This window comes from Electrophorus electricus, chromosome 7 (genome assembly GCF_041902795.1).
Source record: "Electrophorus electricus isolate QZ-2024a chromosome 7, ASM4190279v1, whole genome shotgun sequence".
Taxonomy (NCBI): Eukaryota; Metazoa; Chordata; class Actinopteri; order Gymnotiformes; family Gymnotidae; genus Electrophorus; species Electrophorus electricus.
The window spans coordinates 33,764,457-33,778,579 of NC_137503.1; the positions used below are offsets into that span (position 1 = coordinate 33,764,457).

The 14,123-nt window shown below is 46.7% G+C and overlaps 1 protein-coding gene across 10 annotated transcripts in view; it reads left to right on the plus strand.

Moving 5' to 3' along the window:
• Positions 1 to 14,123, plus strand: part of cdc42bpab (CDC42 binding protein kinase alpha (DMPK-like) b) — a 51,267-nt gene that overhangs the window by 12,240 nt on the left and 24,904 nt on the right. For 6 of the 10 annotated variants that reach the window (XM_035524178.2, XM_035524180.2, XM_081718180.1 and 3 more), the window contains exons 2-7: positions 3,405 to 3,496; positions 5,041 to 5,124; positions 5,226 to 5,321; positions 6,636 to 6,784; positions 11,992 to 12,367; positions 12,844 to 13,092. In XM_035524178.2, coding sequence (XP_035380071.1) covers positions 3,405 to 3,496; positions 5,041 to 5,124; positions 5,226 to 5,321; positions 6,636 to 6,784; positions 11,992 to 12,367; positions 12,844 to 13,092 — 1,046 coding nt within the window. Of the gene's footprint in view, positions 1 to 3,404; positions 3,497 to 5,040; positions 5,125 to 5,225; positions 5,322 to 5,878; positions 6,410 to 6,635; positions 6,785 to 11,991; positions 12,368 to 12,843; positions 13,093 to 14,123 lie in introns of those variants that run through there. The other 4 variants (XM_027015920.3, XM_035524183.2, XM_081718182.1 and 1 more) reach the window with 2 other exon arrangements.

A 14,123-nucleotide genomic window follows, 5' to 3' on the forward strand; every position in this document is an offset into this window, starting at 1 on the left:
GCAGAGATGAACTGTCCTCCACACCTGAAGACTCACAACGTTTTGAGATGCTTGCCCTGGCACACGGGCAGAGGCGTTCCCCGGTTTGACTGTGTTCATGCGGCTGTCTGTTGCACAGGTTTTGGTGTATTATTGGTGCATGTACAGTGTGACGTAAGGGTGGTGGTGGCCCCGGGTGTGTCTGGGCCCCTATCTGGGCTCCTGCCCAGAGGATGGTGCTGGGGATGTCTGTCCCCAGGTGTGAGAGACGCTTCTCCTAGAGACGACATTTTTAATTCATTATTTCACTGTGGCTATAAATAATTTGTTTTATGGTTTCCAGATGTCCTCTCTCCAGAGCTCTGGGATAGCACACACACACACACACACACACACACACACACAGGAGGTTCTGCCCTGGAATCCCCTGTCACACTATACAAACATGTGTACACGTGCACCCCACCCCCCACCCACCCACACACACACACACTCTCTCTCTCTCATTCACATGCTACCTCATAGGCTTGTCTAAATCCCAAACTCTATGCACCCTGTGTGTCCAGCAACAGGGAGCGCAGATTTACACTCGCTCGTGTTGCTTCTCTCAAACACACTTTGGCACCCTCTCACACACACAATCACACACTCTCTGAACCAGTTTGGCTGCGAGAGACCTAGACATGTTTTTCCAGTCTGAGTAGTGAATGTACTCAGTAGCTTTCATTCGCTGTTTGCTTTCGTTATCTTAGACGGTTTGCCTGTGATATGAGTCTTTGCTCTGGATATCTGAACCGATCCCAAAACGTTCCTGACTGCAGCAACAGGCAGACATGTCGCACAGTAACGTGTCTTTACAACAACAAGTCGCTTTACATGTTTGTCATGGTGATTGTTGCTATATTTTCCACCCTTATGGAGTCATTGAAGTGATAACGCAGATGATCTAATGTTAGAAGAAGGGTGTCTGGTCTATAGCCAGTGTTCTCTTCCTGGGTTCAGTTCGGTTCAGTCGTCTCTGACCCAGTGTTCTGTCGCTGGGTTCAGTTCTGTTCTATCGTCTCTGTCCCAATGTTCTGTTGCTGGGTTTTCTTTGGTTTGGTCGTCTCAGGTCCATTGTTCTGTTGCTGGGTTCGGTTTGGTTCTGTCGCCTCTGGTGCAATGTTCTCCTGCTTTGTTTGGTTTGGTTCAGTCGTCTCTGGCCCAGTGTTCTGTTGCTGGGTTCGGTTTGGTTTAGTCATCTCTGGCCCAGTGTTCTGTTGCTGGGTTTGGTTCGGCTCGATCGTATCTGGCCCAGTGTTCTGTTGCTGGGTTTGGTTCGGTTCAGTTGTCTCTGGCCCATTGTTCTTTTGCTGGGTTTGGTTCAGTCATCTCTGGCCCAGTGTTCTGTTGCTGGGTTTGGTTCTGTCATCTCTGGCCCAATGTTTTGTTGCTGGGTTCTGTTCAGTTCGGTCATCTGGCCCAGTGCATTCAGGGTCAGGGTGAAGTGTCCGGTGATCTCGTGTTCAGAGTGATTGCTGATATGCTTGAGTTTGCCCTGGGTACACAGATTAAACATATTTACACTGACTGGCCTGGATGTGTGTATATATGCACCTCAGTGTCTCATGGGTATTGTAGTGCTCCATTTTTGCTGCACACTAGCACCAGGGCAGTTAGCACACCAACACTGAAGAAGTTATCACACAGTCACCGGGGCAGTTATCACACTAGCACCTGGGTAGTTAGTGCACCAACAATGGGCCAGTTAACCCACCAGCAATGGGGCAGTTAGCCCACCAGTACTGGGGCAGTTAGCACACTAGCACTGGGGAATACAGTGATGTAGTCTGTGCCATATAAAGATGCTAATCTGAGGGTGTGTGGTCTGAGATTACAGCGTGGGTCAATGGTGTGGTATAATCACAGTGTTAAATGTAACGGACTGTAATCTCAAAGAGAGGCATGGTTGTCTGGTCATTAGTGCGAGCACTTCAGCTTCTAACACTTGCCTCGTTGGTTTAGGTATTCTGCATTTCGCTTCATTACATCTTCATTACATACTTCAAATACTTTACTTCTGCATGGCAACGTTTCCTTTAATCACAAATGTGCTGTGATTATACCTTAAATTCATCTGTTAATTAACTTTGCATGAAAGATTAAAATATACTATCAGTGGAATCAGTAGAGTATATAATCAGTGGAATCAGTGGAGTATATAATCAGTGGAATATAGAAACAGTGGAATATGTAATCAGTGGAATCAGTGGAGTATATAATGAGTGGAGTATATAATCAGTGGAGTATAGAATCATTGGAATCATTGGAGTATATAATCAGTGGAATCAGTGGAGTATAGAATCAGTGGAGTATAGAATCAGTGGAGTATAGAATCATTGGATTCAGTGGAGTATATAATCAGTGGAATCATTGGAGTATATAATCAGTGGAATCAGTGGAGTATATAATCAGTGGAATCAGTGGAGTATAGAATCATTGGATTCAGTGGAGTATATAATCAGTGGAATCAGTGGAGTATAGAATCAGTGGTAAAAATGGTTTTGTTTTTCTTTCCCTCATAATGTCCCGAGCCCGGTGAGTTTGGTGGCCTGACTCTGCGGTTCTGCTCCCCGTTCTGCTCTGAGTGTATGCACAAAGCTGCCACCTGAGGGATTTCTCCCCCTGAGCAAAATTCATAGCTGCCATGGAAACAGTGGTGCCTCACTTTGTACGCTTCTCTTAGGCTGGTGTGTGAGGGATTTTGGTCTACTCCCAAACTTGGGTGGTACTTACGTCCACGTGGTGAACTCGGGAGGGGGAAACAAAGCTCTTCTTGTGGGTGCACCGAAAATCCTCATGAGTATCACTGTTCAGTAATGTGAGTCCTTTATGCAGGATGCGTCTCTGGTACTAGGAACGAGAGGGTTTGCTCAAGGTTCTTTTGGACAAAACTTTACTTATCACCCCACTGAGCTGATACTGCTCTGTGCCGTGCTCTGTTCCCATGCTGCACTGCTCCGCGGAGGGCCTGGCTAACACGGAGGGGCGGGGCAGGTGACCACGCCCTCTGCCCTCACCCTCCCTGCACCTGCATGGCCTCGGGCAAGCCTCGGGACATGGCGATGTGAGACTCCTCACTCCACCCTCCTGTTGCACTCCAGTAATCTTGTGGGCAGAGCTGTAGGCTGTTCAGTTCACTGTTGGGTGGGTGATGTGTGTGGTTCACAAAGCTGATTGGCTCAAAATCCAGTGGGAACATGAGGACCTGTGGTGTCATGTATGTTCAGATGTTCACTCCCTAGGGATTTATGGTTCCAGCTATATTTAATTTCAAGATTTTAATTTTCATGCTGTCTGGAACCTACTGATGTTAGTCCCATATTAGCAATGGTGCCTTTTTGGGTGAAGTGTCTGCTGACATTGCCTTGTGTGTCTCTCCACAGCCAAACCCTTCACCTCCAAGGTGAAGCAGATGCGCCTGCACAAGGAGGACTTTGAGATCCTGAAGGTGATTGGTCGCGGAGCGTTTGGAGAGGTACGCACGCGGCCCGCGGGGCGGCTTTCCCTGAATCCCATAACAGGCCCTCTGCATCTCTGAAAGCTTCCGGTTCTGGAGCAGGAGTGTTCTATATAAACGATTCCGTATTGCGCAGGATGGAAACCGTGTTAAATTATCACAAACTATGCACAAAACAGGATGGTGTACATCTGCTAAATGATTATAAATCTTATTTTTCACAAAAATGCATGTCTGTAAATGTTTCATGTTGTTTCACTTAGTTAGTGGGATGGGGGATTCCTTTGGGGGTCTGTGATCGCACACACACTGCTTTATGGGCACACCTTTTTAGTAGCATTATCTGTGTAATCCCAAGGGCTTGTCTTTCAGAAATACAGAGAAGGATTGTGTAGTCACATCATCTTATTTCAGATCACACTGAAATATAAATGCAGTGTTCTCAAAATCTTGAGTGTTTCCTCATTGGCAAGAATACAAGAAGTTTTAAATAGAAATATCAGATGCTAAGATTAAAAAAGCTAATCTAGTGTAATTAAATTTGTTGCCCAGCGCTAAGACCCCCATGGCTGGTCTTGTCTGACCTTATTCATCAGGGCTGCGTTCCACAGGCCCCTCCATCCTCCAGAGCCTGTGCCAGCTTAGCCTTTATCGCCTGCATCTGGGCAGCATCGTGGCGGACAGCCACCTATAGCCGTGTAACGGGACGTCTGATTAGTGAATTCCCATTCAGTTGCCATTTTATTCCCTCATTCAACAGGTAATTGAAGGGGTTGAAGAATAATGCTAAATGCCCAGAGTGAAGTGTTGCTTCTCTGTCCGCCGTTCTGCCTCTGTGCTTTCCAGCTGGAACCCCAGTACAAACTCCTTCCTGTATTTCCTTTTTTGGGAGGCCGTTTCCAGTAGCGCATGATAAAGGAGACGAAGCAGCGAGTTGTCGACCAGTCGCTCTGGACCTGGGAGACTCCGAGAGGGACTGGCGCGATGGAGAGCAACGAGGAGATGCCAGGGTAGTGCAGAGCTAAGAGCAGGGTCCTTCCTCATTTACGAGGAGATCCCCCCACACTGTTGCTCCGAGACCTCCTAGAGAATCTGTCCCTCTAGAGAAACCGGCACTGTGGATTTGTTCACACGGCTGTAGGTCATATCAAGAACTCCTTCTACAGAGACAACGATGTCCCATGCACTAGAGGAGGTTTTTTCAATAGTTTTTCTGACGTATCGCGACCGTTGATGGTAACATTCAAAGGTGTTTTAGGGCTTGTTCATGGATGGTGTTGTTAAAAATTTTCGCTTTTATAGTTCCACTTAGGTTTAGTGAGTTTTAGGTTTGGCTTCATAAACTCCTGTTCTGTTCTTTGTCATAAACATATCAAAGCCTGTTATAGCTGAGCTTTGAGGTTTCAACTCTGCACTCTCCTCAAGAGTTGTTATCCCTGGGTCCCAGCCAACATCTCACGCAGCACTCTGTGTTAAGGGCGGGACTGTGTGTCTGCGGTGTATTAGCAAGGGGGGTGTTAGGGGTGAGTTGCTGCTAGCACTGACGCCACCGCTGTCTGCAGGTGGCCGTCGTGAAGGTGAAGAACGCAGACAAAGTGTTTGCCATGAAGATCCTCAACAAATGGGAGATGCTGAAGAGGGCTGAGGTGAGCACGCCATCCCACCTGACACTTCCCACAAAGCCACTGTGAGCACCTGACTCTGCACACCGCCGTTTCCTTTGACCTTTTATAACCCCGCCCCCCAGACGGCATGCTTTCGGGAGGAGCGGGACGTGCTGGTGAATGGGGACAGCCAGTGGATCACCGCATTACATTACGCCTTTCAGGATGAGAACCACCTGGTGAGGAATTCCGATTATTTGTTAATCGTGAAAGTTCCACACCTGTCAATGCTCTAATATTGTTGACTCAAAGTATCGATGTTTATGGCATCGGTAAAACTGTCAGGGGTCCTTCTGGTGTCTGTGTTTATCCAAAGAGTTTAGCGAAAGCATAAAAGGTGATTTCTATTCTTGCTGAACGTTGATGACAGATAAGCTTTGGGTTTGAAAACTGTCATTCCTGAATCTGCCATCATGGGAAGTGTCATGGGAAATTAACTCACAACTGGTGTCGTGTGTTTGTGTGTTTGAGTGGCTGCCTCGGACCCCCACTGAGGGGGTCCTGTGCCTTTGTTTATATATAGAGTGAGGAGAAGGATACTGTTATAGAATATCCATTAAGAGGGACTATTTCAGCAGATAATAAATCATTGTAATTATTGTTAAAGATTTGCTAATATTATTTAGTTATTAATAAATGTGACATAATTTATTCATTACAAAGTCAATGAAAGTTCCTTCCCTTTATAATTTGATCAGCAGCTGGTGTTATAACCAGAAGTGCACAGTTGTGATGTAGAGCCCCTGGTCATAAAGGGCTTTGTTACGATCACCGCAAGCACAAACCGATTTCAAATGATGGGCAATTTATATAATCACCCTTGCTGAGTGAGAGACGACAGGAGAGATGGTAAGTCTGGAACAGTGTGTGTGTGCACGTGTGTGTGCATGTGTGTGTGTGTGCACATGTGTGCGTGTGCGTGTGTGCGCGTGTGGGTGTGTGTGCGTGTGCGTGTGGGTGTGTGTGAGCGTGTGTGTGTGTGTGCACATGTGTGCGTGTGCGTGTGTGTGCGTGTGGGTGTGTGTGAGCGTGTGTGTGTGTGTGCGTGTGTGTGTGTGTGTGCGTGTGGGTGTGTGTGAGTGCGTGTGTGAGTGTGTGTGTGTCTGTGTGCGTGTGTTTCTGTGTGTGTGTGTGTGTGTGTGTGTGTGTGTGTGTGTGTGAAGGGAGAGCAGCATGCAGCCTGATGCAACTGCAGCGGATGGCAGTGTGTGTTCTGCCTCTGGTTTGAACCTGGACTGAGCCGTGAAGAATAATGACTCTGGAAAAGGTCAGAGAAGAGGTGGTGCAGAGAGGTGGTGCAGAGAGGTGGTGCTGTGTGTGCTGAATAGGACTGGCCGGAAAAAAGCCCAGAGGGAGGGTGGGAAGGCGCAGAAGGGGTGTGTGTCGGGGGGTCTGACTGTCTCATGGATCTGCCTTCTCTCACATCGTCTCTCACTCTCCCTTACATCATCCTCTCTTTCTCTCTCTCTCTCTCTCTCTCTCTCTGACTGAAGTACTTGGTGATGGACTACTATGTAGGTGGAGATCTGCTCACCTTGCTCAGCAAGTTTGAGGACCGCTTGCCTGAAGACATGGCCAAGTTCTACCTAGCAGAGATGGTGCTGGCCATCGACTCTGTGCACCAGGTGCACTACGTCCACAGGTGAGACCCCGCATGCCCGGCGTGCCAGTGGAAATAAACCCAGTGGACATCAACCCAGTGCTGCTCTGAGGATGATGATGATGATGTTGACTTCACACAAAATGGATTCAGTTGTATTCTGACGGTTTGCATCAGAGATGCTGGTACTGCTAGGAATTCTGGGGCTACAGCTAGTCTCCAGTTGTCACAGGAAGTGGTTTCACCTCATTGGCATAAGGACAGGTACCAGTAGTTTTGCGCCCTTTCATGATTGATGTGTTTGTGCCTATGAGGGGCAGGACTTTGGGTGTGCCTTTAAATTAACTGATCTTACAGAAAGAAATGCACAAACCTCCATGCCCCAATACAAACACACTCACACACACACACACACACACACACACACATAGACTCATATGCTTGTGTGCACACACAGGAACACGCACATACGCATACATATACTCTCTCTTTCCACCACATGTGTGTATTTGTATACACAATCCTCTCTCTCTCTCTCACACACACACACACACACACACACACACACACACATTCTATTCTTACAGTAATTGTATGCTGTTTAGGGGGTTGTCTGAGCACATTGGTGGGGAGTATGGTGAGGCATTAATGATGGGGTTAGAGGTGTGGTCAGATGGGGTTAGAGGTGTGGTCAGATGGGGTTAGAGGTGTGGTCAGCTCTCCTCCTGTGAGAGTCTGGCACGCCTGGCTTTTGGAGGGTGGAGAAAGCATGGACAGTCCCCTGAGAGCATGTGATAGGAGTGTGTGTGTGTGTGTGTGTGTGTGTGTGTGTGTGTGTGTGTGAGTGTGTGTGAGAGTGGAAAAATAGCCAGTGAGCATCCATGATGTGACTGCATTTCTGCTAAAACTAAACACAAAAGAGTGTTTGCGCTTTGTGCTGTACTGTGCCTGGCTGCTGGCAGGTCTCTCCTGTGAGCACCTTTCTGCTTCCTACAATCAAACACACCCTCCGTTACATTTAGGTTCAGACTGCAGACCTCCAGCCTGCTCCCTAGCCCACTGCGCCCGAACAACATCAACCACACACATCTGCATCTGTCCCTTGAGGCTGTGCGGCCAGCGGAGTGTGTGTGTGTGACTGTGTGTGTGTGTGTGTGTGTGTGTGCTTGCACGCGCGCGTCTGTGGACGTCTATTAATGGAAGACGCCGTATCACTCTATTATTGGTCACCCAAAAGTGCCAGTCCGCAGGACACTCACTGCCGCTCATCGGAGGAAGACATGGTGAACAGTCTGGAACCTTCCGAGCTGCTGCGTGTTGCTTGTTGGCAGGCAGGTCAGCTGCTAAAGACAGAAGGGCACTATGGATGCCTGCACGTTTTTTGAAAAGTGCTTGAATGTGCATGTGAGCTCATCAAGGGCTGTTCTTGCTGACATCAGCTGTGGTTAAATCAACAGTCCTAGAGGCAGCACTCGGTTCCACCCCCACCCCCCTCTCTCTCTCTCTCTCTCTCTCTCTCTCTCTCTCTCTCTCTCTCTCTCTCTCTCTCTCTCCCTCCCTGTCTCCCCCTCTCTCTCTCCCTCTCCCTCTCTCTCTCTCTCTACCTCAGGCATACCCATATGGCTGTCACAGATGGGATCTGTGCTGTTAAAGGGGATTACTTCTTTATAGCTCTGAGCTGCACTGCTATCCCTAAAGCCGGCAGTCTGGGAGGAAGAAGGCCAATTAGCGTCCGTGCTAGCAGCTCCACCCCTGCTGCTCACCTTTCCTAAGGGCCAGCCTCCATCTTAGCTTAGCAGAGGTGCTAACTGAGCACGCTAATGCCCTAGAAGACTTCTGCTGGTCTTTTTTGCTAATATTTCCAGAGCTTTTCAGAAGGTCACTGAAAACAGCATAAATATGTCCCTATAGGTCCTTTTAAATTTGTTGATTTTTTATTTTTATTTTTTACAATTAGTGCATATTAAAATGCCCAGAATGGACAGTTTTGGTCTTATGAGCACCACTTTTACAAAATTGCCCATTCTACTGGTTAAGCAATTTTAGCGTCTGTCATGAACACACCTGCACTGAGAAACTGAGGGGATGAGAAGGCTGTCTGTCTGACCCGCAGACCTGCCTGCCTGTCTGTCTGTCTGACCCGCAGACCTGTCTGCCTGTCTGTCTGTCTGACCCGCAGACCTGTCTGCCTGTCTGTCTGACCCGCAGACCTGTCTGCCTGTCTGTCCCGCAGACCTGTCTGCCTGTCTGTCTGTCTGACCCGCGGACCTGTCTGCCTGTCTGTCTGTCTGTCCCGCGGACCTGTCTGCCTGTCTGTCTGTCTGACCCGCAGACCTGCCTGTCTGTCTGTCTGTCTGACCCGCGGACCTGTCTGCCTGTCTGTCTGTCTGACCCGCGGACCTGTCTGCCTGTCTGTCTGTCTGACCCGCGGACCTGTCTGCCTGTCTGTCTGTCTGACCCGCGGACCTGTCTGCCTGTCTGTCTGTCTGACCCGCGGACCTGTCTGCCTGTCTGTCTGTCTGAACTGCGGGCCTGCCTGTCTGTTGGTTCCATAACTATCATGCGGTGGATTGGTGGATCAAAAATTATTTATTTTCTTTCATATTTCTAATTTATTCAGTTATTACTTTATTCCTTGTCCACCACCACGCAACACTCTGGGGGACTACTCTAATTTTTAATTTTTGTGCATGCATATTATACAACTATATTAAAAATCATCAGATCATCATGTCAATTATAGAGTAACCTCCAGGGTTCTCACACACGCAGCAGAAATCTGATTAAGACAAAACAACAAATAACAAAACAACAACAAGAAATACTCCTAATGTCGGGTGGGGTTTTTAAATTCAAGTGTGATTTCAGTACACGTGGAGTCACTTCACACCCACGCACCTTATACATGGATGTACAGACAGACAGACTTGATGAGACATGACGAGACATGACGAGACATGACGAGACATGACGAGACATGAGACAAGGCAAGAGCAAGTATATGGGAGTGTATGTGCCAACTTAAAAGTATGATCAGCCATTCTTAACCAAATCCAGTGTGACTGGGAACGTGAAACAGCCCACTATAGCCACAAACTGCTCCCAGATCAGCATAAAGTGAGGATCTAAAACAGATTTCATATGAATAATCTAAGTGCAATGTGTGAACCGTGTCAGTCTGCAGTCACTTACCATGTGTGAAATGCTAAACTGAGTCATACGGTCTGATCTCTAACACACACCTTCTCATCACTGATCCTTTATGCTGCAGTGCCTATCTCACAGTCTGAACCTAAATGTAACGGAGGGTGTGTTTGATTGTAGGAAGCAGAAAGGTGCTCACAGGAGAGACCTGCCAGCAGCCAGGCACTGTACAGCACAAAGCGCAAACACACTTTTGTGTTTAGTTTTAGCAGAAATGCAGTCACATCATGGCTCACTGGCTATTTTTCCACTCTCACACACACTCACACACACACACACGCACACACACACACACACACACACACACACACACACACACACACACACACACACACACAAACACACACACACACAAGCACACAAGTGCACACATGCTGGACATGCACACAAATGTACTACACCTATATATGCACTACACCCAAACACGTACTACACCCATACACATACTACACACTCACACACACACAGCCTGCACACTACACTGACTGACGCGCGCCTTCCTGCCTGCATGCAGCACATAGAAGGATAGTCTTTGGAGGGAGGGGCTTCCGAAGAACGTTGGGGGGGGGGGGGGGGGGGGGGCGCTAAGTCTGGCAGAAGCTAGCATGAACCGTTGCATCAGTTACATTGATGACCTTTAACCTGTGATCCGCTGGGTCGCGGTGGAGGAGGGTAGATCAGACATTTCTACAGATGTTTTTACATACTACATTTGTGTGAGACCTGTCAGGTCAGTAAGCTGTTCTCCACAGACCCTGTTGGACTAAAACTCTTGCTCAAATTTGGGAACCTTTCTATGATTCCTAAATAATAGAAAATTAATTGTGCTGCGGGTTCATATACTATAGAAATTATGTGGCAGATACACATACTGTATAATAAGAAGTTAGCATAATGCTAGTGCTGGTCACTTAATAGGATTCAAATAACTTGCAGGAAGCTGCAAGTGCTTGAAATACTGCTGAATAAAAATATTTCAGTGTTTCATTTGGTGTTAATTTTAAATTTGCTTTTTTTAAATTAGCATTGAATGAAATGATTCTATTAATATGAAGACTGGTGATGCCAAACCTTTCAGCAGTAGTGTACTGAGCTGTCTGTTACCCTACTTTCAGGATGGCTGTCCAGTTACCCATAAGCACCAGCAACAAAACCCGTCCCAGAACTCTGCTGGAAGCCCTGCTTCAAAGCTTCATTGTCAAAATCCCAGAACATAGCAGCACTTCGGCCAAAACATTTCTGGGTTTATGTCAACAATGCGATGACGTCTTGTTGCCATAGTTTGTACTTAGCATGGCTACGTGTAGCGTGGGTGCTTATCTGGCTTGTAATTAGAGGGCTGAATCCCGCCAGGCTCGGAGGGCAGTGACCGAGGAGGACAAGCAGTTTGGATTACAAACTGGAGTGCAAAACCTCTTTAAAGCATCTTTATCGCTTTGTTTCACTGCTCAAATTATACCTTTTTTCCATGTGTAAGGGAAGGATGGAATATTATCATAGAGCACCCAGATAATGGTTATCCATGATTTTTTGGAGAAAGTTCTCCCATACCTTGTAAGTGTACAGGTGCAAGTGCAGCCCATCTGGTTTCCTGCACGTTGTGCGTTACCAGTCCTCTAACTCAGTGGTCAGCTCCAGGACCGCTGCTGGCTGGAATGTCCCAAACCAGCAGTGTAAAATCCTCCAACAACTGGACTTTACTTTATACACTCATACCAGTTTTACACCAGTTTAACAGAGCATGACTAGTAGTGTAGCTTGTATGTCGTTACATATGTCATATGACAAACTATGATGTGTGTAGCTTGGCCAGTTGTAGCTCAGTGGTTAAGTAATTGATTTGTAATTGGAAGGTTGCTGGTTCAAGCCCCACCACTGCCAAGTTGCCACTGTTGGGCCTCTGAGCAAGTTGTACTCAGTCATAATTGTAAGCCGCTTTGGATAAATGTGTCAGCTAAATGCTGTAAATGTAGCTAATGAAGTAGATGGTGAGGGTATGTGTGAGGCAGCCTTTCCTAACAAGGAAACTTCCCACGTGCTTTCAGAGACATCAAGCCGGATAACATCCTGATGGATGTGAACGGTCACATCCGCTTGGCTGACTTTGGCTCCTGCCTCCGCCTCACGGAGGATGGAATGGTGAGTCCTCGTGTGTCTGCACCAGTGCTGAGTCCTGTGAGCCAGCTGCTGGGTCTAACCTCCTGGCTATGCCCCTGTCAGGTACAGTCATCAGTTGCTGTGGGAACGCCTGACTACATCTCCCCTGAGATCCTGCAGGCCATGGAGGATGGTAAGGGGAAGTACGGGCCGGAGTGTGACTGGTGGTCTCTGGGCGTGTGTATGTACGAGATGCTCTACGGGGAGACGCCCTTCTACGCAGAGTCACTCGTGGAGACCTATGGCAAGATCATGAACCACAAGGTGAACACGCTGCTGAAAATGTCCTTGTAATATTGAATAAAAACACAAAGTTTTAGCAAGTAGCTCAGGTGGCCTGGGTTTGTGAGTTCTGTGGTGTAAAAGTGTTAAATATTTTCAGGTTGTCTTCTGTGTGCTTACTGTCACCTTAAAAAAATACTAATACTCCCTTCCTTCACCATTTTATTCTGGATTACCCTCTCGGCGAGGCAATTAACCTTTAACAGAGCGGTAATTAACCCAGAGAGGTACTTAACCTTTAACAGAGAGGTAATTAACCCTCCACAGTGAGGCAGTTAACCCTCCACAGTGAGGAAGTTAACCCTCCACAGCAAGGCAGTTAACCCTTCACAATGAGGCAGTTAACCCTCCACAGTGAGGCAGTTAACCCTTGCACGAGAGTCCTCGGGTGGAGGTCAGCTTAGTCGAACGCTCCTCCCCTCTCACCCCAGCTCTCTGGCACCGCCCTTCCTCCTTAGGAGCGCTTCCAGTTCCCGCCACATGTGGGCGACGTGTCGGAGGAGGCGAAGGACCTTATGCGGCGGCTCATCTGTGCCCGAGAGCACCGGCTCGGCCAGCACGGCATCCAGGACTTCAGACGACACCCGTTCTTCTCAGGCATCGAGTGGGACAGCATCCGCTCCTGCGAGGCCCCTTACGTCCCTGAAGTGAGCAGCCCCACAGACACATCCAACTTCGACGTGGAGGACGACTGTCTCAAGAACTCGGTACCTGTTCCTCAGCACCTCATTGCTCCTGTGTGTCAAGCTCTGACATCAGACCTTTCTCTATTTCTGACAGAAAGTAGATGGCTACTTTCTGATAGTGAACAGTTTATAAACTCAATTAACTTAACCTCACAGCATATAAACTCAATTAATTTAACCTCACAGCATATAAACTCAATTAACTTAACCTCACAGCATATAAACTCAATTAACTTAACCTCACAGCATATAAACTCAATTAATTTAACCTCACAGCATATAAACTCAATTAACTTAACCTTACAGCATATAAACTCAATTAACTTAACCTCACATCTTATAAACTCAATTAACTTAACCCCACAGCATATAAACTCAATTAATTTAACCTCACAGCATATAAACTCAATTAATTTAACCTCACAGCATATAAACTCAATTAACTTAACCTCACAGCATATAAACTCAATTAACTTAACCTCACAGCATATAAACTCAATTAATTTAACCTCACAGCATATAAACTCAATTAACTTAACCTTACAGCATATAAACTCAATTAACTTAACCTCACATCTTATAAACTCAATTAACTTAACCCCACAGCATATAAACTCAATTAATTTAACCTCACAGCATATAAACTCAATTAACTTAACCTCACAGCATATAAACTCAATTAACTTAACCTCACAGCATATAAACTCAGCTAATTTAACCTCACAGCATATAAACTCAATTAATTTAACCTCACAGCATATAAACTCAATTAACTTAACCTCACAGCATATAAACTCAATTAACTTAACCTCACAGCATATAAACTCAATTAATTTAACTCCACAGCATATAAACTCAGCTAACTTAACCCTGCAGTATATAAACTCAATTAATTTAACCCCGCAACATATAAACTCAATTGGCTTAACCCCACAGCATATATACTCAGCTAACTTGGCCCTGCAGCATATTAACTTAGCAAGTTATACAACTAACTTAACTTGTACAGAGACTCAGGAGATACTAAGATACAGAGAGAGGATATACTGAGA